This window comes from Pogoniulus pusillus, chromosome 25, assembly GCF_015220805.1.
Source record: "Pogoniulus pusillus isolate bPogPus1 chromosome 25, bPogPus1.pri, whole genome shotgun sequence".
Classification (NCBI taxonomy): Eukaryota; Metazoa; Chordata; class Aves; order Piciformes; family Lybiidae; genus Pogoniulus; species Pogoniulus pusillus.
The window spans coordinates 3,293,950-3,320,048 of NC_087288.1; the positions used below are offsets into that span (position 1 = coordinate 3,293,950).

Consider the following 26,099-nt stretch of genomic DNA (forward strand, 5'->3'; position numbering starts at 1 on the left):
CTCCAGATAGTAGGATGGTCCTCCATTAATTTAACCTGTCTCTGAGTATATGGATACACTTGTGAGAAAGAGAGCTTGCATCTTGTTATGGAATGGCTTCTAACAATTATCTGTTACTCTGTTGTAATCCTAACATCAATAATTCATTTATTCTCTTCCTTCCTGCTGAAAGAGTCCCTTAGCAGTGTTTTTTTTTGCAGGAGAAGAGCTCAAATGCATACACAAAAGTGTCCTTAAGTAAGAATCCCTTAGGAAATAAAGGGGAGAAAGGACTCCACAATAGTGTTGCACAACTGGGCAGAATCTGTGACGTTTGCAAGTGGTTTCACTAATGAACTTCTGGGCTACATCCCTGCTAATGAAGTAAACAGTGCCAGCAAATGTTCTTGGGACTGGAAGTTGATTGTCTCTACCCTGAAGTTCACCCTGATGTGGCATTGCCCTGGTCAGCAAGGGCTCTCTTGAACAATTTGTGGTGCAGTTTGGGGGGGTCAGCATACCCAATAGGAAGTTTGGATGTGGCCACCTTGTTCCAGAGACTAAGAGAGCTGATGAGTACTGACAGGTATGGGCGAGTACCAGTTGGGCTTAGTGCCAAAGACTGGAGAAACTTAATGCTGTGAGTAGCTTTACTATCCAAGGCTGGATTGCTTGGGGTGCAGCACTACTTGTAAGCACTTTCTCTCACCACCTTCAGGAAAAGCAGTGGCAGTGACTGTTTCTTACAGGCTGTGAGTCAAGCCTTCCAAATAACAATAGCAAACATCTCCCAAACAGTGCCTCCTCCTGCATCTTTGGCTGGTGAGGAGCTGCCAAGACCCATCTTCCAGGCATCAGCTGTGGTTGTGCTCTCCTGTCCCTCCAATGCCTCAAAAAGAATCAAGCAGAGGTTTGAAAACTCAGAAAAGCAGATGGAAAATATGTGAAAAGACTGCCTGGGAAACTGTTAGCATGTTGTGTTTACGTAGACAGGTTGTTCATATCTGATTTTCATAAGGAAAGAACCCAACTGTGATGCTTCTCTTCAGGGCTGTTATACCTGTGGCTGCATTTTTGTCTGAGTAACTCAGTGCAGAGGATGCCAGCCCAGTACTTCTGAAGAGGCAAACTTCCAGAACTGGGTGGAACGTCTAAATGTATTAGACTTGTGCAGGGATGAAAGAATTCAGATGAATCAAAACATGTGTCTAGTCTACACAGTTACAACGAGCATGCTATAGGAGCAGAATCTCACCCAGCTTCCTTCAGAGCACTGATTTTTGGGGGACTTGGGAAGTAGGCTAAGATGCACACATGACCTTATTTTGCAGATGCTGGGTGCAGAGGACAGTGCAGCCACAGCTCCATTACCAATCAGTTCACGTCTAAGTAGTTCTGAGGTTCCTTGGTTTTCTGCCAGCACCATTCAGCCCGCACAGACCCAGAACCATCCCTCACTTCGCCCTGAGCCTGAGCTCCGTGCCTCGGTGGGCTCTCCAAGTCTCCTCTAGTTTCTCCGAGTCTCCACAATGCACAGTTAGCAATACACGGGCAGTTCCCAGCAGCAGGCTGCCAATCTGCTGGACGTGACAACCTGAAAACATTCCCCACCGTGTTTCTTTTGGAGGGTGTTGTGTCCATCTGAGAATCCCACCTGCTCCCAGCAGCATCTGCCTAAAGATGAGGGGTGCGAGGGCTGTGGGGAGTGGGAATGCACCCATGGATGTAGATGGGTGTGTCTATGTATGTGTGGAAGCTCCAGCCCCGAAAGCGTTCGAGGCCAGGTTGGATGAGGTCTTGAGCAACCTGTTCTAGCGGGAGGTGTCTCAGCCCGAGGCGGCAGCTTGGAACTAGATGGCCTTTGGGGTCCCTTCCGACCCAACCCATTCCATATGATTCCCTACCCCTCTGCCCGGCTTTCCTGCCCCGCTCCACCCTGGTGCCTACCGCAGCAACGCCCCCGCGGGTCCTGCTGCGGATCTCTGCGGCGGCGCCGCGCCTTGCCCCGGGGCAGCGGCAGCCTCTCCCGTCCCTCCCGTCCCTCCCGCCTCCCTCCCTCCCCGGCCCGCGGAGCCGCCTCCCGGGGCTGGCCCTGCGCATCGCGGTGCCACAGCGGGCTGCGGGCAAGGAGCGGCATGGCGCGGACCCGCCGGGCTGTCCCCCTCCTCCTCCTCCTCGTTCTCTGCGGCTCCGCAGCGGCCGGGTGCGTGGGGCCGGGTGGGTTAGGGCCGTGGGGAGCGGCGCTCCTCCTTCCCTCCTCTCCTCGCCCGGCGGAGGAGGCAGCGGCAGGCGGTGGGGGCTCTGCCCGGGGAGCAGGCAGAGCAGCGCTGCCTTGTCCCGCTTCGGCAAGCCCCGGCTGCGCTGAGCAGCGCCTGCGAATGAGCATCACCTCCAGCGCAACAGCTTGGCGACCGGGTTCTGCGAGAGCCGGCGATCGTCTGGGAGAATCGTGTTTCATTTCCTGCCCCTTTTCCCTCTCCCGTTTGGATTTTCCAGACCGACGTTCCTGGTGGTAGCTCCCTGGAACATCAGACCTGGAGCAAACGTGACTGTTGGGGTAGCTCTGCTGCCGGACAGCCCAGCGCAGGTCACCGTGCGGGGAGAAGTCATCAGAGATAATGAGACCATCTTGAGAAGGGAGATGGTCTTCGAGAAAGGTAAGAGTCTGGAGCTGGCCTGGGAGGATCCAGATTTAGTTGCTTTTTTTTCCCCTCCACAAATATTTTGTTGCTCCCAAAATATCACAGCTCCTAAATGGTGCTAAAATAGGAACTGTATTTTAACCAAGTGCTTGAAAATAGCCTTGCCCTCTGCTGGCTCTGTGTGCAGGTGGGTGGCTGAGCTGGCCAGCCACTGCTTGTGTGAGTGTGCATGCAGTGGAAATGCTGAGAGTAATCAAAGAGTGGTGAAGTGTGAGCGATGTGGAGTTTCTGAGCAGATAGGAAGTGCTCTGCTCAGTGCAGTTTGGGCCACTGGTGAGGAAGGAGAGGCAGAGGAGCTTTCTGGTAGGCTTGTTGTTGAGGTGGAAGCCAATGGGCTAATGGTAAGGGTCAAACAAGGTGATGCAGCATCTGGAGCTGGCTGCTTCTTGTGCCTTAAGAAAGGGAGGACCTGAGGACAGTAGGGAAGTGGAGATCAGTGTGTCAGATGCTGTTCCTTGGAAGTGCTCTGCCTTTGCAGAAACATATTTCATAGAATCATAGAATCAGTCAGGGTTGGAAGGGACCACAAGGATCATCTAGTTCCAGCCCCCTGCCATGGGCAGGGACACCCTGTCCTAGAGCAGGCTGCCCTCAGCCTCATCCAGCCTGACCTTAAACACCTCCAGCCATGCAGCTTCAACCACCTCCTGGGGCAACCCATTCCAGGTTCTCACTGCTCTCATGCTCAAGAACTTCCTTCTTATCTCAAGGCTGACTTTCCCCACCTCTAGCTTTGCTCCATTCCCCCCAGTCCTGTCACTCCCTGAGAGCCTAAAAAGTCCCTCCCCAGCTTTCTGTCGGCCCCCTTCAGATACTGGAAGGCCACAAGAAGGTCACCTGGGAGCCTCTTCTTCTCCAGACTGAGCATTCCCAACTCTTTCAGTCTGTCCTCACAGCAGAGATGCTGCAGCCCTCTGATCATCCTTGTGGTCCTTCTCTGGACATGCTCCAGCATCTCCACATCCCAGACCTGGATGCAGTACTCCAGGTGGGGTCCACAATCTGTAGTGAAAACTGAGACTTTGAGTCTGGTGGAATGCATTTGCCCAGATCAAAAATTCTTGGCCCCATGATGCAGGAAAGTAAATCAGATCAAAACTCTTCTTGTCATGTGAAATGTTCTGAAGAAGTTCTCCAGAACTATGCATTTTGAGGCTTCAGTGCCCTTTATCCAGTCTATATTTCCCGTTGCCATCAGGTCTATTTCTTATACTATTATGTCCTCCAGCAACCTGTGTGAAAGCACAAACCTGTTGCAAATTTCTTGTGGTGCTGTGGCTAACTAAAATAACCCACACACCAAATAATCTTAACCCACAAACCAACTGATCTCAGTCTTCTTTCCTGATTTAAATACAATTTATACACCTGATCTGTTAGTGTCCAAACCTAGGAATAGGAGTTATGATGTATGCCAAAGGCAATTAATTTAGGAGGATGTATTTGCTGGCACCTAGAATCTGCCTGCAGGTAAAACAGGCTGCTTGTCATGCCTATAGCTTTTAGTCCTAAGTCTTCATCATGTGCTGCCTGCCACATTTAGATTTCACTTGTTCAGAAGTACAGACTGAGGGTATTGGGCTGGACCTAGCAGAGGATTCAGCAGCAGATAAAGGAACCTTCTTATTCTGTGGAGAAAGTAACTTGGATGCAGTTCTTATCCTATTACCAGTGAGCTTGCCCTTTTTAAGGGCATAATTTCCTCTCCAAACCTTTTCTGGCAGTATTTTGATCTAAAACTAAACCAAACTCAAACCAACTGATTGATTGTTTTTAAAAGAAAAAAAAAACAAACACCCAACAACTCTCTGCTCATTTTCTTCCTCTACTGGTCTTTACTTCCTGCTTCTCTTCTACTTAACGTCAGGTTCAATGAGTTTTGCTTTGGTTTCAACATGTCTGTTGTTGTCCTTTTCCACATTAAAAAGCAGACAAGCACCTGGTAATTCCAAGCATGTGAAAATATGTGGATGTCTCCCCCCTGTACAGCACATGGAGTGATGCTTGGTGAAAATATGTGGATGTCTCCCTCTGCACAGCACATGGAATGATCACAGGATCACAGGGTATTAGGGTTGGAAGGGACCCAAGGAGATCATCCAGTCCAACCCCCTGCCAGAGCAGGACAGTCCTGTCTAACACAGATTACAGAGGAACACATCCAGACAGGCCTTGAGAGGCTCCAGAGAAGGAGACTCCACAACCTCTCTGGGCAGCCTGTGCCAGTGCTCTGGGACCCTTCCAGTCAAGAAGTTCTCCCTTGTGTTGAGGCAGAACCTGCTGTGCTGCAACTTACATCCATTGCTGCTTGTCCTATCCCAGGCAGCAGTGAGCAGAGCCTGTCCCCCACTCCTGGCAGCCTTCAGATACTTAGAAACATTTTTCAAATCCCCTCTCAGTCTTCTCTTCTCCAGACTCAACAGCCCCAGGTCCCTCAGCCTCTCCTCATCAGCCATGCCCTCCAGTCCCCTCATCATCCTCATAGACTTCTGCTGGACCCTCTCCAGCAGATCCCTGTCCCTCTTCAACTGGGGAGCCCAAACCTGAACACAGTATTCAAGATGAGGTCTCACCAGGGCAGAGTAGAGGGGGAGGAGAACCTCCCTTGATCTGCTGCACACACTCCTCTTAATACACCCCAGGACTCCACTGGCCTTCTTGGCCACCAGGGCACATTGCTGTGCCATGGGTAACTTCTTAGCCACCAGCACTCCCAGGTCCCTCTGCACAGGGCTGCTCTCCAGCAGATCACCTCCCAGCCTGTACTGGTGCAGTTTATTATTGCTCCCCAGATACAGGACTCTGCACTTGTCCTTGATGCTTGATAACTGGGAGCTGCTGAAGTCAGAGGTGATGAGAGCCCAGGCGTGATACTGTATTGGACTGGATTCAGTGAGAGCAAAGGAGGAATGCTGTAATGCATTACTTGGAAGTTTGTTGTTTAATTTCCAATATTTTCCCCCTGCCTTTTAAGTAGGTATTTGAATTTTCCATCCTTTTTTCCCCCCTAACTTGATGAATGGAACAGGAAAAAAAAAAGCTAAGCATGCAGTGTATTTCCTCTTGGAAAAGGAAAAGAAGCATCTAGTATGTGGCCATCCATTCTTTCAAGTCAGATTATCTAACTTGCTACTCATCTGTTGTCCAGGAACAAATATGTGAGCAAAACTGTTAGATGCCAGGAGCAGAGGAACTCTCCTGGAACAGAGGATGTAGTGTTGGAGGAGTGCATCCGAAGGTGCTATGGGAGCAGATCAGTCATGAATAGAGTTACTCAGAGAGAAAGCAGTTGGTCCAAATCAGTTTCTAAAGCTCTGAATTCCTCACTGAACAGCAAAACAGCCTTAAGATAAAATATGTTAGTGATATTGTTGTAGCTGTGTTAGTCTAAGAATGTGACTTAGAGGAAGGCTGGAGGAGGTTTTATTAGGCCAGCTGTGGTCAGAGCTCTCTGTCTGTCTCCAGGCATGCAAAATCTTCTTCAAATGACATCATTGCTGCATATATTAGTGCCCAAAAAATGTTGCTTTATCTGTCACTTGGGCCTGTTAAGTTACACACAGTGGTGTTACTGTTCTTGTGGCATGAGTCTGATGAGTTTTATTCAGGGAGGTTCTCCTCCCCCTCTGCTCTGCCCTAGTGAGTATTGTGTCCAGTTCTGGGCTCCTCAGTTCCAGAGAGACAGGAAACTACTGGAGGGGGTCCAATGGAGGCCTTGAGGATGATTAAGTGAATAGAAGATCTTTTTTATGAGGAGACACTGAGAGATCTGGGGCTGTTTAGTCTGGGGAAGAGAAGACTGAAAGGGGATCTGATCCATGTTTAGAAGTACCTTAAGGTGGGTGTCAAGAAGATGGGGCCAGTTTCTTTTCACTGGTGCCCATTGATAGAGGGAGGGCCAGCAGACACAAACTGGAACACAGAAAGTTCCACCTCAACACAAGGATGAACTTCTTTCCTGTCAGAGTGCTGGCACACTGGGGCAGGCTGCCCACAGAGGTTGTGCAGTCTCCCCCTTTAGAGACTTTCCACCTGGACGTGCTGCTGTGCAACCTGCCCTCAGCGATCTTGCTTTGGCAAGGGGGTTGGAGTTGGTGATCTCTAGAGGTCCCTTCCATCTCCTACCATTCTATGATTCTGTGCTTACCATGTGCAGTAAAATGCTTCATGCAAAAGCAGGGAGTCAGGGTGCAGCTGAAGTGGCTGACTGCCCAATACCCAGAAAGCTGCTCCATCTCCCTCGGTTAGGTTGCAAATTCAGTGGCACTCTTGCCCACGCTGGCTCAGTTATGCTCTGTATTTTTCCCTGCATGGTGACAGCAACAGCAAGGGATTAATTGCTTTGAGAAACTGTTCTGACTAAAACATAAAGTTCCTGTTTTGTTAAATATTGTTTTAGGCAGAGAGGTTCCCCTGGTTCAGAGAGCAAACATTTGTGCTGCTGGAACCGAGATGGGCGCGGAGGTGGGAATTGGATGCTGGGGACAGGGACAGGGGACAGGCTGAGGACACTGTTTTTATTAGTGCTGTTTAATCTTGCAGGCTGGGTTCAGCTGAGTACCTGAGAACTGTTCCATACCTGTTTGACAAAGTGCATCTGTAGTTGCTGAAAGTTAAGGATGTGCTCTGGTTCTCCAGTGGCAGCAGCTCAGTGTGGTCTGAACTTTTGAGTTAGTTCCTGCTCTGGCAGGAGGGTTGGACTTGATGATCTCCTTGGGTCCCTTCCAACTCCTAACATCCTGTGGTCCTGTGAAAAGGATCTTGCTGAATTGGAGACTCAGCCATTTGTTCTTGCTTTATTTCTTTTACGAGAACTAGAGTGCTTGCCCTCTGAGCTGCTGTGGAACGCTACATAAAGGGTGAGGGTATGAATTTGAGGCTGGGTGCCTTTACAAACCACAAAGTTGAGGGCTTGCAGAGGCCAGGGAGGTCCAGGAGGTGGACCAGAAAGTGTACCTCATTCCCATAAGTCCTGCATCCCTATAAATTTGGCTGAAGAGTCAGTGTCTTCCCTTTTACCTCCCAGGAGGACACACAGGCTGTTATGTCTTGCAGAGGAGTGAGACCTGGTTGAACCTTGGCAATGGCTGCCAGTTGGAACCTGGAGCAGCCTAATTGGGACTTGGAGCTGCCAAGCCAAATTTCAGCTGTGTCACACTGGTTTGGTATGGGAGGGCAGAGAGGGATGGTGGAGAGGTTTGGAGGCCTGGGTTTATTAGCCTGGTTAAGGAGGTTTGTGTGAAGCTTCAGTCTAAGGGGGTTATTGGAGAAGCATGGCCAAGGTGGGCTGTGGATTTGTGTGTCTTGTATGCTGTGTACTGTTTTAGGTAGTTATGAGTAGCATTCCCATTGAAATTTTCCCTTTCCAATTCTCTCCAATCCAGTGTGTGAGTGTTTTGCTTGTACCCCTTTTGGAAGAGGCAAAAGAGCATCTGCCTTGCTCTAAACCAAGACAGGTGGCTACCAGGAGGATAGAGACTCCCTTTCTACAGGGAGTCCCATGGAAAAAAGAAAGCATAATGGGTGCAAGTTACTGCTGGGGAGATTCCCATTGGACTGCAGAAGGAAATGTTTCACAATGAGAACAGTCAGGCATTGGAATCATCTCCCAGTGGATTCCCCTGTGTTGGTGAATTTCAAGGCTCAGCTTGATAGGATGCTGGGGCAGCTCATTTCAACTCTGCTGTCACCTAGAAAAGTGGCAGATGACACCAAGTTGGGAGCATGTGTGGATCTGTTAGAGGGCAGGAGAGCCCTGCAGAAGCACCTGGACAGGCTGCACAGACAGGCACAGCCCAGTGCCAGGAGTTTCAACAAGGCCAAATGCCAGGTTCTGCACTTTGGCCACAACAACCCAATGCAGTGCTACAGGCTGGGAACAGAGTGGCTGAGAGCAGCCAGGCAGAGAGGGAGCTGGGAGTGCTGGTTGGCAGCTGAACATGAGCCATCAGTGTGCCCAGATGGCCAAGAAGGCCAATGGCATCCTGGGCTGGATCAGGAGCAGTGTGGCCAGCAGGATAAGGGAGGATATTCTGCCCCTATGCTCAGCACTGCTCAGGCCACACCTTGAGTGCTGTGTCCAGTTCTGAGCCCCTCAATTCAAGAGAGATGTTGCAGTACTGGAAGTGTCCACAGGAGGGCGCCAAAGCTGAGGAGGGCCTGGAACACAAACCCTATGAGGAGAGGCTGAGGGAGCTGGGGGTGTGCAGCCTGCAGCAGAGGAGGCTCAGGGCAGAGCTCATTGCTGCCTGCAGCTGCCTGCAGGGAGGCTGTAGCCAGGTGGGGTTGGGCTCTGCTGCCAGGCAGCCAGCAACAGAGCAAGGAAACAGTCTCGAGCTGTGCCAGGGGAGGTCTAGGCTGGATGTTAGGAGGAAGTTGTTGTCAGAGAGAGTGATTGGCATTGGAATGGGCTGCCCAGGGAGGTGGTGGAGACACCATCACTGGAGGTGTTTAACAGGAGGCTGGATGAGGCACTTGGAGCCATGGTTTAGTTCATTAGAAGGTGTTGGGTGCTAGGTTGGACTCTGATATTAGAGTTCTCTTCCAACCTGGTTAATTCTGTGATTCTGTGTGAAGCTCCAACAGAATGCACTTAAGGCATGGTGAGGGAGAACTACTTCGTGAACTGAAGAGTCTTATTGTAGCACAGGCAATTTGGGCTCCCTGTAAATTAGTTGTAATACATATTAATTAATTTGCACTGCTTCTCTGTGCTTCTGGAGTGGAGTTAAATGTACTCATTAGCAGGGTTACTGAGCTAGAGCCTGGTAAGTGCTCAGCTAGGGTTTATGAAACATCTGTCAAGCTCAGACATGCAGGCATCATCCAGACAGACAATGGAAAACCTGCTCTTACCAACAGGCATATTTTGCATGCTTAGTGATGTGGCTCTGACCATGTCAGTGTGTGGACCTACTGGGAGTAGTAAGTTGTAAAGTGACAGGGAATGAATGACCTGAGCGTGTCAGTCCCTTTTGTTCCCTTGAGTTGCCCCTCTTGAGTTGCCTCTGTGCCTTATTTCAGAGTAAAATAACTGACCCCTTGGTGACCACAAAAAATCTATGCTGAAAATCTGTGGGGTGAAGAGTTTTACTGGCAGTGTGGTGAGGCAGGAAGGAGCTGCTCCAATCCTGCATTCATACTACTTAAAAAGCCAAAGAGCAGGAGAACTTCTGGGGGAAAAAAATCTCTAATGAAGAAGGAGGTCCACAGTATGTGGAAAAAAGGGACTGGCTGCTTAAGAGGAGTATAGGAGAGGTGCCAGAGTATACAGGGATGGCACAAGGAAATCTAAGGCCAGTGCTCACTGATGGGAAGGAAGCTGGTCAGTGATGCTGAGAGGCAGTGAGTGGTCAGTCTTTACTAAGAGGGTCAAATAAGTGCTGTGGAAAAGGAGGATGATCTGATACAATGCAAGGGGAGAAACAAAGTAAAGAACATTTTGGTTAAGCAGATGTCATGGAATGGGCTGCCCAGGGAGGTGGTGGAGTCTCTGTGCCTGGAGGTGTTGAAGCCAAGCCTGACTGGGGCACTTAGTGCCATGGTCTGGTTGCTTGGCCAGGGCTGGGTGCTAGGTTGGACTGGGTGATCTTGGAGGTCTCTTTCAACCTCGTTCATTCTGTGATTCTATGCTCTAGTTGATTGGGTAGGGCTGGGTGCTAGGTTGGACTGGATGAGCTTGGAGGTCTCTTCCACCCTGACTGATTCCATGCTCTAGTTGATTGGATAGAGCTGGGTGATAGATTGGACTGGATGAACTTGGAGGCCTCTTCCAACCTGGTTGATTCTATGATTCTGTGCCCTAGTTGATTGGGTAGAGCTGGGTGCTAGGTTGGACTGGATGAGCTTAGAGATCTCTTCCAGCCTGTTGATTCTGTGATTCTATGGTTCTATGTTTCTATGTTTAGGCCTGATCCAATGGCCTGTAGAATATTTAGGGAACTGACTGAAATGACTTTAAACCTGGTAGTGAAGTTTGGAGTGAAGAGAAGATTGAAAGCACGCCGATACAATGGGTTCCACCGTGGGCTGGCAGGGCTTGTAGGTGGAGAAGGAGTGGGATATTTGTCTGTTTTGACTGTTGCAAGGCTTTTGATAGTTTGGTGTGGCACTCTGACAAGCCAGCTGAGGAAGTGGGGACAGCATGGAACGCTCAGGAAATACTTTTGTGGCTGGCTGGAAAACAATATTCGCAGAGTAGGTCTAAAGTGCTTCTCTCTCAAACTGGAAATGGGTTGCCCTGAAACTCTGTTTTTCAGTGTGGCTGATATGGATGAAGAAGGGAGAATGTTTATTAGATCAGTGAAGGAGTGGCAAGGATGCTGGGCAGGGAGGATTGGATTTTAAACTCGTTCTAGCAATATGGGAAATGTGATTAGGAGAGCAATGAGTGTAGTTTGCTGGGATAATTGTGTTGTTCTGTGCTTGTGGAGGACTAAAGGACTGTTCACAAAACCACAGACTCAGTCACAGAATCACAGAATGTTAGGGCTTGGAAGGGACCTCTGGAGATCATCAAGTTCAACCTTCCTGCCAGAGCAGCATCAACCAGGACAGGTCACACAGGAATACATCCAGGTTGGTTTTGAGTGTTTCCAGAGGAGACTCCACAGCCTCTCTGGGTAGCCTGCTGCAGGGCTCCAGCTCACTCACAGGGAGCTGGACTAGATCATAGAATCATGGAATGGCTCAGGTTGGAAGGGATGTCAGAGACCATCGACTTCAACCTCCTTGCTATGGGCAGGGTCACTTCTCGACTAGACTTGTCTGCTCAAGGCCTCATCTAACCTGGCCATGAACATCCCCAGGGATGAGGCACCCACAGCCTCCCTGGACAGCCTATTCCAGAGTCTCACCACCTTCATATTGAGGAACTTCTTCCCTATGTTCCACTCTAACTCTGCACTCACTCAGCTTCCAACCATTGCTCTTGTTCTGTCTTCAGACACCCTCAGGTAAAGTCCCTCTGCAGCATTCCTGTAGGATCCCTTCAGGTACTGGCAGGCAGCTCTAAGATCTTCCTGGAGTCTTCTCCAGCTGAGCACCACCAGCTCCCTCAGCCTGTTCTCACAGCAGAGGTGTTGCAGCCCTTGGACCACCTCTGTGACCCTCCCTGGACTCTCTGCAGCATCTCTGTGCTACCGTTATGATGGGAATCCAGTATTGACTGGATAGAGAATGAGGTGAGGCAGCAGCCCTGCAAGAAAGGGTGTGTGGGGTGCTGGTTTAAAGGTACCAAAAGGTGAAGGCTTGCAAGCAGTGCTGCAGCACTGAAAAGAGAAGGCAGATGCTGCACCCAAGTGTAGACACAGAAATGTCTTCTGCGAGTAAAGAGAAAGTGTTCTGGCAGTCTTCACAGCTCTAACAGGCACACTGCTCCCCAGGATGTGCCTAGATTTGAGGCACTCCTCAAGGAGGCTGCAAACTAGCTGGAAAAATTCCAAGGGGAGCAGAGGAAGAGATTGGAGATACCTGAGGAGGCAAGTTCCAACCAGACAGGAGAAGGTGGGCCGTCACACGGGGTGGAAAGAAGTTAGAGGACTCCCTGTCCCAGGTGTTGTGGATGGAAAATGTGACCAAGGGCTGTTCCTGAGGCTCTTATGACTCTCTGTACTGCTCTGCTCTCTCTCAGTACCTGTTTGTGAAGGCAGAGCTGAGGCTTTATCTGCAGAGGTTGATGCTGCTTCACATTGATTCATTGCACTCCACATAAGTATGCTGCTAGAAAGTGTGGCCAGGGTGCCAAAGCCCTTCTGCCTCACTTTTCCAGCTTTCTGGAAGTGCAGCTGTCATGTCCAGGTGCTTATTTTCTGTGGCTGGGGATTTACATTGCCTTTATTTACTAATGGAGGAGGTCTCTGCTAATGATATTTTTATATACCTAAAGAATTGTGTGATCTCTGAAAAGTGATGGGGATTTACCCTCACAGGCTCTGAATGAATTCCAGAAAATGGGAGAGAACCAAGATGAAAACAAGCCTCCTTCTTCCACTCACTGCAAGAGGAAACTGAAATACTTCCTGAATGTTTTATTTGCAGTGGATGAGTTTGAGAGGTGGCTTGGCTTTGGAATGGTGTTCTGTTTGCCATAACTGACATGATGAGGGTGGTATTGATACTGCCTCTCTTTTGCTCTTTAGAGCTGCACTGCCCTGTCTCTTGACTGGACCCTCAGGTCACAGGCTCACAGGATGGCAGGGGTTGGAAGGGACCCAAAGAGATCATTGAATCTAACCCCCTGCCAGAGCAGGACCATACAATCTAGCTCAGGGCACACAGCAACACATCAAGGCAGTCCTTGAAAGGCTCCAGAGAAGGAGACTCCACAACCTCTCTGGGCAGCCTGTGCCAGGGCTCTGGGACCCTTACAGTACAGAAGTTCCCCCTTGTGTTGAGGTGGAGCCTCCTGTGCTGCAGCTTCCATCCATTGCTGCTTGTCCTATCCCAAGGAGCAGTGAGCAGAGCCTGTCCCCCACTCCTGACCCCCAGCCCTCAGATCTTTATAAATTTTGATTAAATCCCCCCTCAATCTTCTCTTCTCCAGACTATATAGCCCCAGGTCCATCAATAGCTGAGGGTTGGGGGTCAGGAAGGGACAGGGCCAGCCTCACTTGTGCCCTGGGATAGGACAAGGAGCAATGGGTGGGAACTGCAGCAGAGGCAGTCCCACCTCAATGTGAGCAAGAATTTCTTGACTTTACAGTCAAGAGTATTGCCACAGGCTGCCCAGAGAGGTTGTGGAATCTCCTTCTCTGGAGCCTTCCAAGGCCTGTCTGGATGTGTTCCTCTGTGACCTGAGCTAGATTGTGTGGTCCTGCTGTGGCAGGGGGGTTGGACTCAGTGATCTCTTTGGGTCCCTTCCAACCCCTGACATCCTCTGAGCCTGTGAAAAGACACAGAGCTGTGGTACTAAGGGACAGTGTTTAGCATGAGACTTGGTAGAGTTAGATAATGGCTGGACTCAGCAATCCTGCTCACTGCAGAGGGTTGGACTGGATGATCTATAAAGGTCCCTTCCAACCCAAACCAGTCTATGATTCTATGATCTTAGAGGTCTTTTCCAGTCAAACAGATTCTGTGATGCTGTGCTTCTGAAATGCCTCTCAGCTGCATACTAACAACCTACCTGGATATGTTTCTGTGCGACCTGCCCTGGATTCTCTGCTCCTGCTCTGGCTCGAGTATCTCCAGAGGTACCTTCATCCTATGAGCCTGTGAAGAACACAGTGTTTTGGGTTTGGTGTTTTTTCTGATGTGAGCTTTTGAAGCAGACTCTGCACTGAGAAAACAAACAAACAACGAAAAAAAGAATTCCATTTACCACTGCAAAAGAAAAGTCTTTTCTGTAAACATTTCCTAAGCATGGATTTGTGAGCACAGCTGCCAGGAGCAAGACATGGCAGCACTTCAGTAAATCAGGCTGAAATGAGTCCAGTTTTGGTTTTTCAGGCTGAAGTGAGTCCAGTTTTGGTTTTTCAGGCTGAAGTGAGTCCAGTTTTGGTTTTTCAGGCTGAAGTGAGTCCAGTTTTGTTTTGTTTTTTTTTCCATTCTCACACAGGACTATGAAGGAATGAAGATGGAGGTAGAAAAGTTGAAGTGGGAGAGTCTGATTGTAGCCATACCTGCCCCATGAGCTGAACCACAGAATCAAAACTTCAGTTAGAGCAAATTATTGAGAGGCTGACGTGCAGCTCTGCTGATTTACATTGGCCCAAGCACAAGCTCTTGTTGGCTGTGCCAAGCCATCCAGTCATTTTCCTGGAACTTCTGTTCTTTTATTTTGGGGAGTGGAAACTGAAAGGTTTACATCTTGTCCTGCTGCTGCTGGTGGCACCAGTTTGAGGTGGGGTGGTGTAAGTTTCTGTGCTTGTGTCTGACCCATGCAGTGGGGAGAATTCAAGCTGCTGCCATTGTTTGTGCAGCTCTCCATAGCTTAACATAGAGGCAGTCAGGGTTAGAAGGGACCACAAGGATCATCTAGTTCCAACTCTCCTGCCATGGCCAGGGACACCTTCCCCTAGAGCAGGCTGCTCAAAGCCTCATCCAACCACTCGATCAGTTCCAGTATCTCATCAGTTTAACAGCAAAGAAACTTCTTCCTTATACCTTATCTATTGTCTTGCAGTTCGAAGCCATTGCCACTTGTCATAGAATCATGCAATTGTCAGGGTTGGAAGGGATCACAAGGATCAGCCAGTTCCAACCCCCTCTGACATGGGCAGGGACACCTCACACTAGAGCAGGTAGCTCAGAGCCCTATCCAGCCTGGCCTTAAACACCTCCAGGGATGGAGCCTCAACCACCTCCCTGGGCAACCCATTCCAGGCTCTCTCATGCTGAAGAACTTCCTCCTTATGTCCAGGCTGAACCTACCCATCTCCAGCTTTGCTCCATTCCCCCCAGTCCTGTCACTCCCTGATACCCTAAACAATCCCTCCCCAGCTTTTTGTAGGCCCTCTTCAGATCCTGGAAGGCCTCAAGTTCAGTCTGGAGCAGCCCACGGAAGCTTTCCTGCCTCCTCCTGCAGCCAGGGCACGGCTCCCAGCCGGCAGCTCTCTTTAACTCATGGCTTGGGTAGCAGGGACCCATCCGTGCTCTCGCCAGGTTCTTCCCCTCTGTGGCCTGTTGCAGTCGTGCTGCTTACTCTGCTGCTGCAGAAAAAGCAGATGTGATGAGTCAGGAGGAAGCTTTTTGTGGTCTGCTCTGCTTGGTGCATGTGGTCTGGCTGCTCTGGGCTCCTTTCTAGACGTACTACTGCTGCCCAGAGTGAGGCCCTGTGAGGAGAGGCTGAGGGAGCTGGGGGTGTGCAGCCTGCAGCAGAGGAGGCTCAGGGCAGAGCTCATTGCTGCCTGCAGCTCCCTGAAGGGAGGCTGTAGCCAGGTGGGGTTGGGCTCTGCTGCCAGGCAGCCAGCAACAGAACAAGGGGACACAGCCTCAAGCTGTGCCAGGGGAGGTCTAGGCTGGATGTTAGGAGGAAGTTGTTGTCAGGGAGAGTGATTGGCATTGGAATGGGCTGCCCAGGGAGGTGGTGGAGTCTGTGTGGCTGGAGGTGTTGAAGCAAAGCCTGGATGAGGCACTTAGTGCCATGGTCTGGTTGCTTGGCCAGGGCTGGGTGCTAGGTTGGGCTGGCTGAGCTTGGAGGTCTCTTCCATCCTGGTTGATTCTGTGGTTCTATGATAAGGTTGGACTCGATGATCCTAGAGGTCTTTTCCCACCCGGTTAATTCTGTGATTCTGTGAGGTCCCTGTAAGTGCTGGGAGCTGTGTTTAATGGCTGAAAGGATCCCTTGCAGGGATGTGCTGAAGGAGATGTTGCATTTTAGGAGGACAGTGGACTCATAGAATAACAGAATAGTAGGGATTGGAAGACACCTCTGAAGATGATTGAGTCCAACCCCTCTGCCAGAGCAGGATCACCAAAAGCATATCACATAGGAATACATCCAGGTGGGCCTTGGAAGTCTCTAGAGACTGTGTGTAAACCATGTGGAAGGGTTTCACACTGCACCTGGGTACAAGTGTCCAGATACATAGAATTGTTTTGGTTGGAAGAGACCTCCGTGGTCACCCAGTCCAACCTTCACCCTTAAGCCATGTCCTGAAGTGCCACATCCACACTTTTCTTGAGCACCTCCAGGCATGGGAACTCCACCACCTCCCTGGGCAGCCTGTTCCAATGCCTGACCACTCTTTCTGTGAAGCAATTCTCCTAATACCCAGCCTAAGCCTCCCCTGGTGCAATTTCAGGCCATTTCCTCTTGTCCTGTTGCTAGTTAATGGGGAGAATGGTAGCAGAGCTTCTAGCAGAGCTCTCAGCAGAGCTTCCTTGTGAGCTTCCAGCAGAGCAGTGCAATGTACTACCTGTTGGACCATGCTTAGCTCCCTGTAAGCCTGAGACTCCCATCAATTAAATGCAACTTTAATTCATCAAGTGGTCAGAAAACTGCAGTGAATGTCAGCAATTCAGCCTTGACAGAAAGGAAGTATTCCCTGTGGCTGAGCACAGGATGACAGAATGGTAGGGGTTGGAATGGACCCCTGGAGCACATCTGGTCCAACCCCCACTCCTAAAGCAGGTTCACCTAGATCAGGTTGCACAGGAACGTGTCTAGGCAGGTTTTGATAGTCTTCAGAGAAGGAGACTTCACAGCTTCTGTGGGCAGCCTGTTCCAGTGCTCTGGCACCCTCACAGAAGGTGGTGGCACATCTGAAGGCATCTCTGGGCATAGCTGAGCAGAGCTGCAGGAGGTTGACTGCAGCTTGGTAGTCTCTGAGAGCATGGGAAGGTCTCAGATGGCAGGGAAAATCGATGCAGTGGTGAAGAGTTTCAGATCTGCCCAGGCTGCTCAGTTCCTAACTAAATAATTACCTAGTGGCATGAGCTGGAGGATTACCTCATGCCCTGGAGCCTCTTCCATGGCTTTTTCACTGGCTGGGAATGAGACAGTGCTCTATCAAGGCAGCCAGGAAGGCTGTGGCTCTCTCACACCACTCAGAAGGTAAATGCTTTCTGGGTTGCATAAAGTAGAAGTGATTTAGATCTCCCTCTCTTGCTGCTTGTCCTTTCTGCATCGTGACTACATCTGGCTCAGACCTGATGTTAGGGCTCCCAGACTGTGACCCAGGCAGTATTTCTACCTGAAGACTTCTGTCTTTCTCAGAGTCACAGAACCACAGAATGTTAGGGGTTGGAAGGGACCTCTAAAGACCAAGTCCCTGCCAGAGCAGGATCATCTAGGGCAGGCAACGCAGGAGCACATCCAAGTGGAGTTTGAAAGTCTCCAGAGAAGGAGACTCCACAGCCTCTCTGGGCAGCCTGCTCCAGTTCTCCATCACCCTGGCTGGGTGGAGGCAAGCAGGCACTGCCCTGATGAGAAAGCTGTGAAGTACCAGCCCTGTTATGTTGACGGGTTGCTTTGGAAGCCTTTGCTCTGTGTGTTTGTGTTGGCCTGGGTAAAGACTGAAATAGAAACTCCATGGTGTGGGCTGTGGTGTGAAGATCAGATTGGTGCTTGGTGTCTCCTGACCTGCACAAGTCACTGCTGAGGCTGTTGCTGTAATTAGCTGTGTTGGATAGATTCAAGCTGGTGTAGTGATGCTCACAATGTGTGTATCCACTCAGGCATGGGTGGTAAGTGAAACTCAGCCCCTGCTCCTTGTGAATAAAGCATTAGCAGCAGTGACAAGGTTGGCTTTCTTTTTCTGGTGGTGGTTGTGCAAAAGCCAGCTCTAGCACAGCCTCACTTCGCAGAGGGGTAGGTTGTTAGTATGCAGCTGAGAGGCATTTCAGAAGTACAGAATCACAGAATCTGTTTGACTGGAAAAGACCTCTAAGATCATAGAATCATAGACTGGTTTGGGTTGGAAGGGGCCTTTAAAGATCATTCAGTCCAACCCTCTGCAGTGAGCAGGATCTCTGAGTCCAACCATTACCTAACTCTACCAAATCTGATGCTAAACACTGTCCTTTAGTACCACAGCTCTGTGTCTTTTCACAGGCTCACAGGATGTCAGGAGTTGGAAGGGACCCAAAGAGTCCAACCCCCTGCCAGAGCAGGACCATACAATCTAGCTCAGGGCACACAGGAACACATCATAGAGTCATAGAGTCATAGAATCATAGAATCAACCAGACAGGCCTTGGAAGGCTCCAGAGAAGGAGACTCCATAACCTCTCTGTGCAGCCTGTGCCAGTGCTCTGGGACCCTTACAGTAAGGAAGTTCCCCCTTGTGTTGAGCTGGAACCTGCTGTGCTGCAGCTGCCATCCATTGCTCCTTGTCCTATCCCAGGGAGCAGTGAGCAGAGCCTGTCCCCTCTCCTGACCCCCAGCCTTCAGAGATTTAGAAACATATATTAAACATTTCTTAGATCCTCTCTCAGCCTTCTCTTCTCCAGACTAAACAGCCCCAGGTCCCTCAGCCTCTCCTCATCAGCCATGATCTCCAGTCCCCTCATCATCCTCATAGCCTTCTGCTGGACCCTCTCCAGCAGATCCCTGTCCAACTTCAACTGTGGAGCCCAAACCTGAACACAGTTCTCAAGATGAGGTCTCAGCAGGGCAGGGTAGAGGTGGAGGAGAACCTCCCTTGATCACTTGATCCCTTGATCCTTGAAACACCTGCAGGGTGCTTCGGAAGCAGCTTTACTCCATCAAAGCTGTTGCTAGTTACCCTACCTCCAGCCTCTGTTACCAGTGAAATATCATCATCTCTTAAGAAACCTTCTTAACAGTTTCTGGCTGGGCAGTTCCTGTGCACTGAGCCCCAGAGGAGCCACATCCAGGGACTTTGGCTCTCTGATGGATGTGCCCAGGGACTCTGTCTCTCTGATGGATGTTGTGGGCAAAGTGGGACTCAAGGAGGAGCACTGGTCTTCTGATTGACCTGTTGATGTTGTTTTGCTAAGATTTGATGAGGTTTCTGACACTGGTTTTTCTTCTTTTGCTTTTTGATTCAGATTCCTTTGGGACTCTTGTTCTCCCAGCAGTAAGTATTCTTTTCCTTCTCTCCTTCCTCACAGAATGTTGACTCTCTGTGACTCTTCATCAGTGGCTGTTGATGAGTTGGTGTCTTTTGTATGTGGCCCAAGCTGTTTTCACATTCTCACATGAGTGTGTTACTGACCAAGAAGCCAAGGACTTTTTAGATTGAGTGCTCAAGGATCAAGGAGCTGATTTCCAGCACCAGCACAAACTATCATGAAATTTGGACACAGACCTTGGCTTTGTGGGTTTTGTTCTATTTATTTATTTATTTTGGAGTGACTGATACTCACATCTCTATTTCAGAGGATTTGGACACAGATCTCTGCTTTGTGGGTTGGGTTTTTTTGAATGACTGATAACCACATCTCTATTTCATGGAATCAAGCAGGTTGGAAAAGACCTCCAAGCTCGTCCAATCCAACCTAGCACCCAGCCCTAGACAATCAACCAGACCATAGCACTAAGTGCCTCATCCAGGCTTTGCTTGAACACCTCCAGGCACGGCCACACCACCACCTCCCTGGGCAGCCCATTCCAATGCCAATCACTCTCTCTGCCAACAACTTCCTCCTAACATCCAGCCTAGACCTCCCCTGGCACAGCTTGAAACTCTGTCCCCTTCTTCTGTTGCTGCTTGCCTGGCAGAAGAGCCCAACCCCACCTGGCTACAGCCTCCCCTGGGGGTGTGCAGCCTGCAGCAGAGGAGGCTCAGGGCAGAGCTCGTTGCTGTCTACAACTACCTGAAGGGAGGCTGTAACCAGGTGGGGTTGGGCTCTTCTGCCAGGCAACCAGCAACAGAACAAGGGAACAGAGCTTGAAATTGTGCCAGGGTGGGTATAGGCTCAACAATATGAGGAAGTTGTTGTCAGAGAGAGTGATTGGCATTGGAATGGGCTGCCCAGGGAGGATGATATTAGAGATCTTTTCCAACCTGGTTGATTCTATGATTCTTAAGGATTTGCAAATGCATGGCCAGTGGAAGTGTGTAATAAGCTAGCTAGTCAACTAGTCATGTTTTCCAGAGGAGACAGTAGCTTCCCTGTCTGAGGTGCTTGTGATGGTGGCTGCTGTGGTCAGGAGGAGTACGTGAGAAAGCCTTTTTCTCTCTCATGTTAGGAGTGCCAAAACGGAGATAGTAATGCCATTCACCACTGACTAAAGTATTTTCACAACAAGTTCCTGCTACCTCCTCTTGAAAGCTGCTTTGCTCATAGCTGGCTTGAGAAACAACCCCTTAGAAAAGGAGCTGGTGGGGTTGAGGTGAATCATAGAATCACAGAATCAAGCAGGTTGGAAGAGAGCTCCAAGATCATCCAGGCCAACCTAACGCCCAGCCCTATCCAGTCAACCAGACCATAGCACTAAGTGCCCCAGCCAGGTTTGGCTTCAACACCTCCAGGGACAGCAGAGACACCTCCCTGGGCAGCCCATTCCAATGCCAATCACTCTCTCTGCCAACAACTTCCTCCTCACATCCAGCCTAGACCTGCCCTGGCACAACTTGAGACTGTCCCCCCTTGTTCTATTGCTGATTGTCTGGGAGAAGAGCCCAACTCCACCTGGCTACAACCTCCCTTCAGGTAGTTGTAGAGAGCAATCTTCAAGATCAGGTCCAACCTTCAACCCAAGGCTACCATGGTCAACCTGAGACCCCCGTGGCCATGACTTCTTGTATCCTGGCTGCCTTTCATGGGAGAAAGGTAATGGCAGATGAATACATAGGGACCTACACCCATGAAAACCTGTTTGCTACTGAAAATTAGTTGCTTTTGCTCACAGCTTTTCAGATACTCACTGAAATGGCAGAAAGTCCTGAAAACCTCTTTCTCTTTCTGAGAGTTTACTTAAGCAGAGAGCTCAGGAACGTGTCAGATCTTTTCTGTTGACTGTTTTGAGAGCAATAATATCTTCAGGAATGCTTTGGCCAGGTCACAAGAGTGTCCCTCTTTTCTTTTCAGCTGCCTTTGAACAGTGCTGTTGGGAATTACGAGTTGCTGGTGGAAGGCCACGCTGACGGCCGCCGCGTCTTCTCCAACCGCACCAGCCTCACATTCCTGCCAAAGAGCTTCTCTGTGTTCATCCAGACTGACAAATCCATCTATAAGCCAGGGCAAGATGTGATGTTTCGGGTTGTCACTGTCTACCCTCACCTCAAACCTTACAAAGCACCTCTGAATATATTTATCCGAGTAAGTATCCGTGGGAATCGAGCTGTATGTTGATGGTCAGAGAGCTGCAGCACCTCCCTTGTGAGAGTCTTGTCAGCCTGGGGAAGAGAAGGCTTTGGGGGGACCTTAGAGCAACCTTCCATTGCTTAAAAGGGGGCCTACAAAAAGCTGGGAAGGGACTTATTATGAGGGTTTGTAGCGCCAGGATGAGAGGGAATGGGTTGAGGTTTGAGGAGTGTAGATTTAGAGCAGATAGTAGAAAGAAATTCTTTGCAGTGAGGGTGGTGAGACCCTGGAGCAGGTTGCCCAGGGAGGTTGTGGAGCACAGAAGCACAGAATGGGATCAAAGTTCTTTCCAGTGAGGGTGGTGAGACACTGGCACAGGTTGCCCAGGGAGGTTGTGGAGCACAGGAGCACAGAATGTGATCAAAGCTCTTTCCAGTGAGGGTGGTGAGACACTGGCACAGGTTGCCCAGGGAGGTTGTGGAGCACAGAAGCACAGAATGGGATCAAAGTTCTTTCCAGTGAGGGTGGTGAGACACTGGCACAGGTTGCCCAGGGAGGTTGTGGAGCACAGAAGCACAGAATGTGATCAAAGATCACATTCTGTGCTTCTGTGCTCCACAACCTCCCTGGAGGTGTTCAAGGTCAGACTGGCTAAGTAACCTGGAAGTATTCAAGGCCAGGTTAGATGAGTTCTTGGGCAATCTGGGCTGGTGGGAGGTATCCCTTACCATGGCAGAGGGCTTGGAATTGGATGATCTTTAATGTCACTTCCAACCCAAACCATTCTGTGAGTCTATATGAATGTGCTCCAGGTTTCTGTGACAAACAGAGATCCCATTTATTGCTACTGAAATCTTGCTAGCAAGACCACTGGCATTTAACATGCAGCCTGACTTTCCTTCTAGGACCCTGGGAAGAAATTGATTCAACAGTGGTTGATGGAGGAGGGTGATTTGGGAGTAGTTTCCAAGAAATTTCAGTTATCCATGAACCCTCCACTGGGAGACTGGTCCATAGAGGTGGAAGTGAATGTGAGTATTAACCCTGCCCAGTCACACTGACATTTCCTTTCTCCTGATAGATGGGCATAAAGCTTGGTCTTGTGGAGATGAATGCTTGGTTTTGAATTAGGAATATTAATTCCAATAGGATTTTTTTGTTAGGAATATTTTTGTGGCACACTAATTGAATTTTTGTTGTGTGAAACACCCCTTGTGTTTATTTTGTGAGTGAATGAAACAGAAATCCAGCCTGCCCTGCTGTGCAGCCAGCCAGTCACTGTCTCAAGGGGTGTGGAATCAAAGACTATTTACAAATCCCTGCCTGGTTTTTGGGGTGGTTCAGTAATTCACAGTGACTAAGGAGCTGCTGAGGGAAAAAAAATAGCTGGAAGGTAGAAAGGATGAATTGTAAAGTGAAACTATTGCCTAACAGAACTGGGGTGACCTACTTTGCACATTGCTGCTGTTAATAGAAGTGAGTAGATTCAGATTGCATGTTGGGAAGATGTTCTTCACCATGAGGGTGGTGAGACACTGGAACAGGTTTCCCAGGGAGGTGTTGGAAGCCTCATCCCTGGAGGTCTTTAAAGCCAGGCTGGATGTGGCTCTGAGCAACCTGGTCTAGTGGGAAGTGTCCCTGCCAATGGCAGGGGGAGTTGGAGCTGGATGATCCTCGAGGTCTCTTCCAGCCCTTGACAATTCCATGATTCTATGATAGTAGCTCCATGGGTCCAATCCATTAAGGTCTGCTCATATCCTGTGGAGTATCTTGCTAAAAAAAGCTGAGGGTTTGGCAGTTCAAAACTCTGTGCCAGGCTTTGGTGCAGCCTGCTTCAAATGCTTGGAAGTTGGGAGCTTCATTTCCAAACTTGGCTTGCAGTGGCTCTTCAGAGATATTTAGCAGGTACAATCAGGAGTGCTTCGTGTCCCCTAATGAAGGAGATGGTTGGGTAGCAAACAGCAAAGCTCATGTGATCCTTGTGAGTAGTATTTACCAGTAGTGGTTATGTACTTGATAGATTTTTACAGGCTGAGGTAGGTGAGGGCAATGCTCAAGTGAGTGTCAGGACTGGATGTTTTGGACGTGTTCTCACGTGGGTGTGGAGTTGTTGCCACTGCCTTTGATGGGAGAAACGTTTTAAGGTGCTCCTGCCCTTGTCTCTGTGCTTGGCTGCTGCTGTTTGATAGCTTCTCAGACACGCTGAGGCAGCTGTGGTAAAGCTGAGACCTAAAGGTGAAGGGACCCAGGTTGAAAAGCATCTCTGTGTTTTTCTTTGCCTAAATCACTGCTCTGGTTGACAGCAAAGTCCAGCCTTCATCCCAGCAGCCTTCATCACCAGACCATAGCCTCCAGCACCACATCCACTCTCCTTTTGAACACCCCCAGGGCTGGAAACTCCACCACCTCCCTGGGCAGCCTGTTCCAGTGCCTGACCACCTGCTCAGGAAAGAACTTCCTCCCAACAGCCAACCTAAACCTCCCCTGCTGCAACTTGAGGCCATTTCCTCTTGTCCTATCATTAGTAACTGGGGAGAAGAGACCAGCTCCAGCCTCACTAAAACCTCCTTTTAGGTCGTTGTAGAGGGCAATCAGGTCCCCTCTCAGCCTCCTCTTCCCCAGACTAAACACCCCCAGCTCCCTCAGCTGCTCCTCACAGGTCATGCTCTCCAGACCTCTCCTCAGCCTCATCACTCTTCTCTGCACCGCTCCAGCACCTCAGTGTCCCTCCTGTGCTGTGGTGACCAAAGCTGGACACAGTACTGCAGGTGTGGTCTCAGGAGTGCTGAGCACAGGGGCATGAGCACCTCCCTACTCCTGCTGCTCACACCACTTCTGATCCAGGCCAGGATGCTGTTAGCCTTCTTGGCCACCTGGGCACACAGACCTGTGGTACTAAGGGACAGTGTTTAGCATCAGGCTTGATAGAGTTAGATAATGGTTGGACTCAGTGATCCTGCTCACTGCAGAGGATCAAATAGATCAGTGGATTTCTTGATTAACAGTCTGTGAGTGAGCTTAGAGGCTTTAAAAGGCTTTTGAATCTGGTGGAGCAAGGCATGGCATGAACCAACTAAAAGAAATTGAAACCAGACTTTGGCATCTATATTTCTGTCATCAATGAGGCTCTTAATCACTAGAAGAATAAAAAGAATTAGAGTGAGAGCTTCTCTACTCCTGGGTGTTTCAGCATCAGGAATGATTGCCCTTTTGGAAGATGCCCTGTGATGATGCAGACTGCTGGAGCAGCTGAACAGCGCAGTGTAACCAAACCTGAGATAAAAGCAGGTCAAGCTGAATGCTTCCTGCTGATGTCAAACTGAAGATTAAAATAGAGAAGAAAAAAGAATAATATATTATATATTAACCAAAACAAACCAATGGTAGGGTTGCAGGTCCAGAAAAGCCTGGCTGTTCTAGCAGTGCTTATCCTGTGGGAATAAGCCAGCAAGGCCAAGCTCCACCCTTTGGGTGTTCATTTTCAGACTCCTTTTCCTTTGTTGTTCATGTGTAGTCTGCTTTCATTCTCAGATTCAATGTTAAAAGAATATAATGCCAAAGCAGGGTGCATTATGTGTGGAGCATCATCTGCCCACATGGTGTTTTATGTTGGATAAGGCAGAGTATATTGAATAGTTAGTGCAGTGTTCTCCCCCTCTGCTCCTCTGACACCCCACCTGGAGTACTGAGTCCATTTCTGCTGCCCCCAAGCAATAAGAAGTACATCAGATTGTTGGAGTGGGTCCAGAGGAGGGCTTTGACCAAAGGGCTGGAGAACCTCCCCTGTGGGGAGAGTCTGAGGGAGTTGAGGCTGTTCAGCTTGGAGAAGAGAATCACAGGATCACAGAATGTCAGGGCTGGAAGGGACCTTGAAAGCTTATCCAGTCCAAGCCCCCTGCCAGAGCAGCATCACCCAGAGCAGATCACACAGGAATGCACCCAGGCAGGTTTTGAATATCTCCAGAGAGGGAGACTCCACAACCCCCCTGGGCAGCCTGTGCCAGTGCTCTGTCACCCTCACAGGGAAAAAATCCTCATTATGTTTAAATGAAACATCCTCTGCCTCAGCTTCCACCCATTGTCCTGCCACTGGGCATCACCCAGCAGAGCCTGGCTGCAGCATCTTAGCTCTCACCCTGCACATCTTTATAAACACAAATGAGGTCACCTCTCAGACTCCTCTTCTCCAAGCTAAGAGCCCCAGCTCCCTCAGGCTCTCCTTGTAACAGAGATATTCCATTCCCTTCATCTTCTCTGCGACTCTGTGCTGGACTCTCAAGCAGGAGGCTCCAGGGGGACCTTACAGTGGCCTTGCAGTACCTGAAGGAGGCTGCCAGGAAAGCTGGGAAGGGACATTTTGCAAGGGCTTGTCAAGACAGAACGAGAGGGAATGGGTTGAAGCTTGAGGAGGGCAGATTTAAACTGGAGGTTGAAAAGAAATGATTTGCTGTGAAGGTGGTGAGACACTGGCACAGGTTGCCCAGGGAAGCTGTGGCTGCTCCCTCCCTGGAGGTCTTCAAGGCCAGGCTGGATGCAACCTTGAGCAAGCTGGGCTGGTGGGAGGTGTCCCTGCCCATGGCAGAGGGGTTGGAGCTGGATGATCTTCGAGTTCTCTTCCAAACCAAACCATCTTATGAATCTCTGAATGTTCAGATGGCAAAGCCAGGCTGCTCCCCACACAACTTAGCTGTCCTGATGCTGTGCCCTGAGCTTTCTGCTTAAACAGCCAGCTGCCCAGCCTTTCTCCCTCGAGTTTCTCTC

At 49.8% G+C, this 26,099-nt stretch overlaps 1 protein-coding gene across 1 annotated transcript in view; it reads left to right on the forward strand.

The window, feature by feature from the left end:
- Positions 1-2,114: 2,114 nt before the first annotated feature.
- The window catches only part of CD109 (CD109 molecule), a 73,041-nt gene continuing 49,056 nt past the window's right edge, over positions 2,115-26,099 (forward strand). The window contains exons 1-5 of the mRNA XM_064164062.1: positions 2,115-2,182; positions 2,476-2,636; positions 19,137-19,165; positions 21,123-21,353; positions 22,244-22,369. Coding sequence (XP_064020132.1) covers positions 2,115-2,182; positions 2,476-2,636; positions 19,137-19,165; positions 21,123-21,353; positions 22,244-22,369 — 615 coding nt within the window. The remainder of the gene's footprint in view (positions 2,183-2,475; positions 2,637-19,136; positions 19,166-21,122; positions 21,354-22,243; positions 22,370-26,099) is intronic.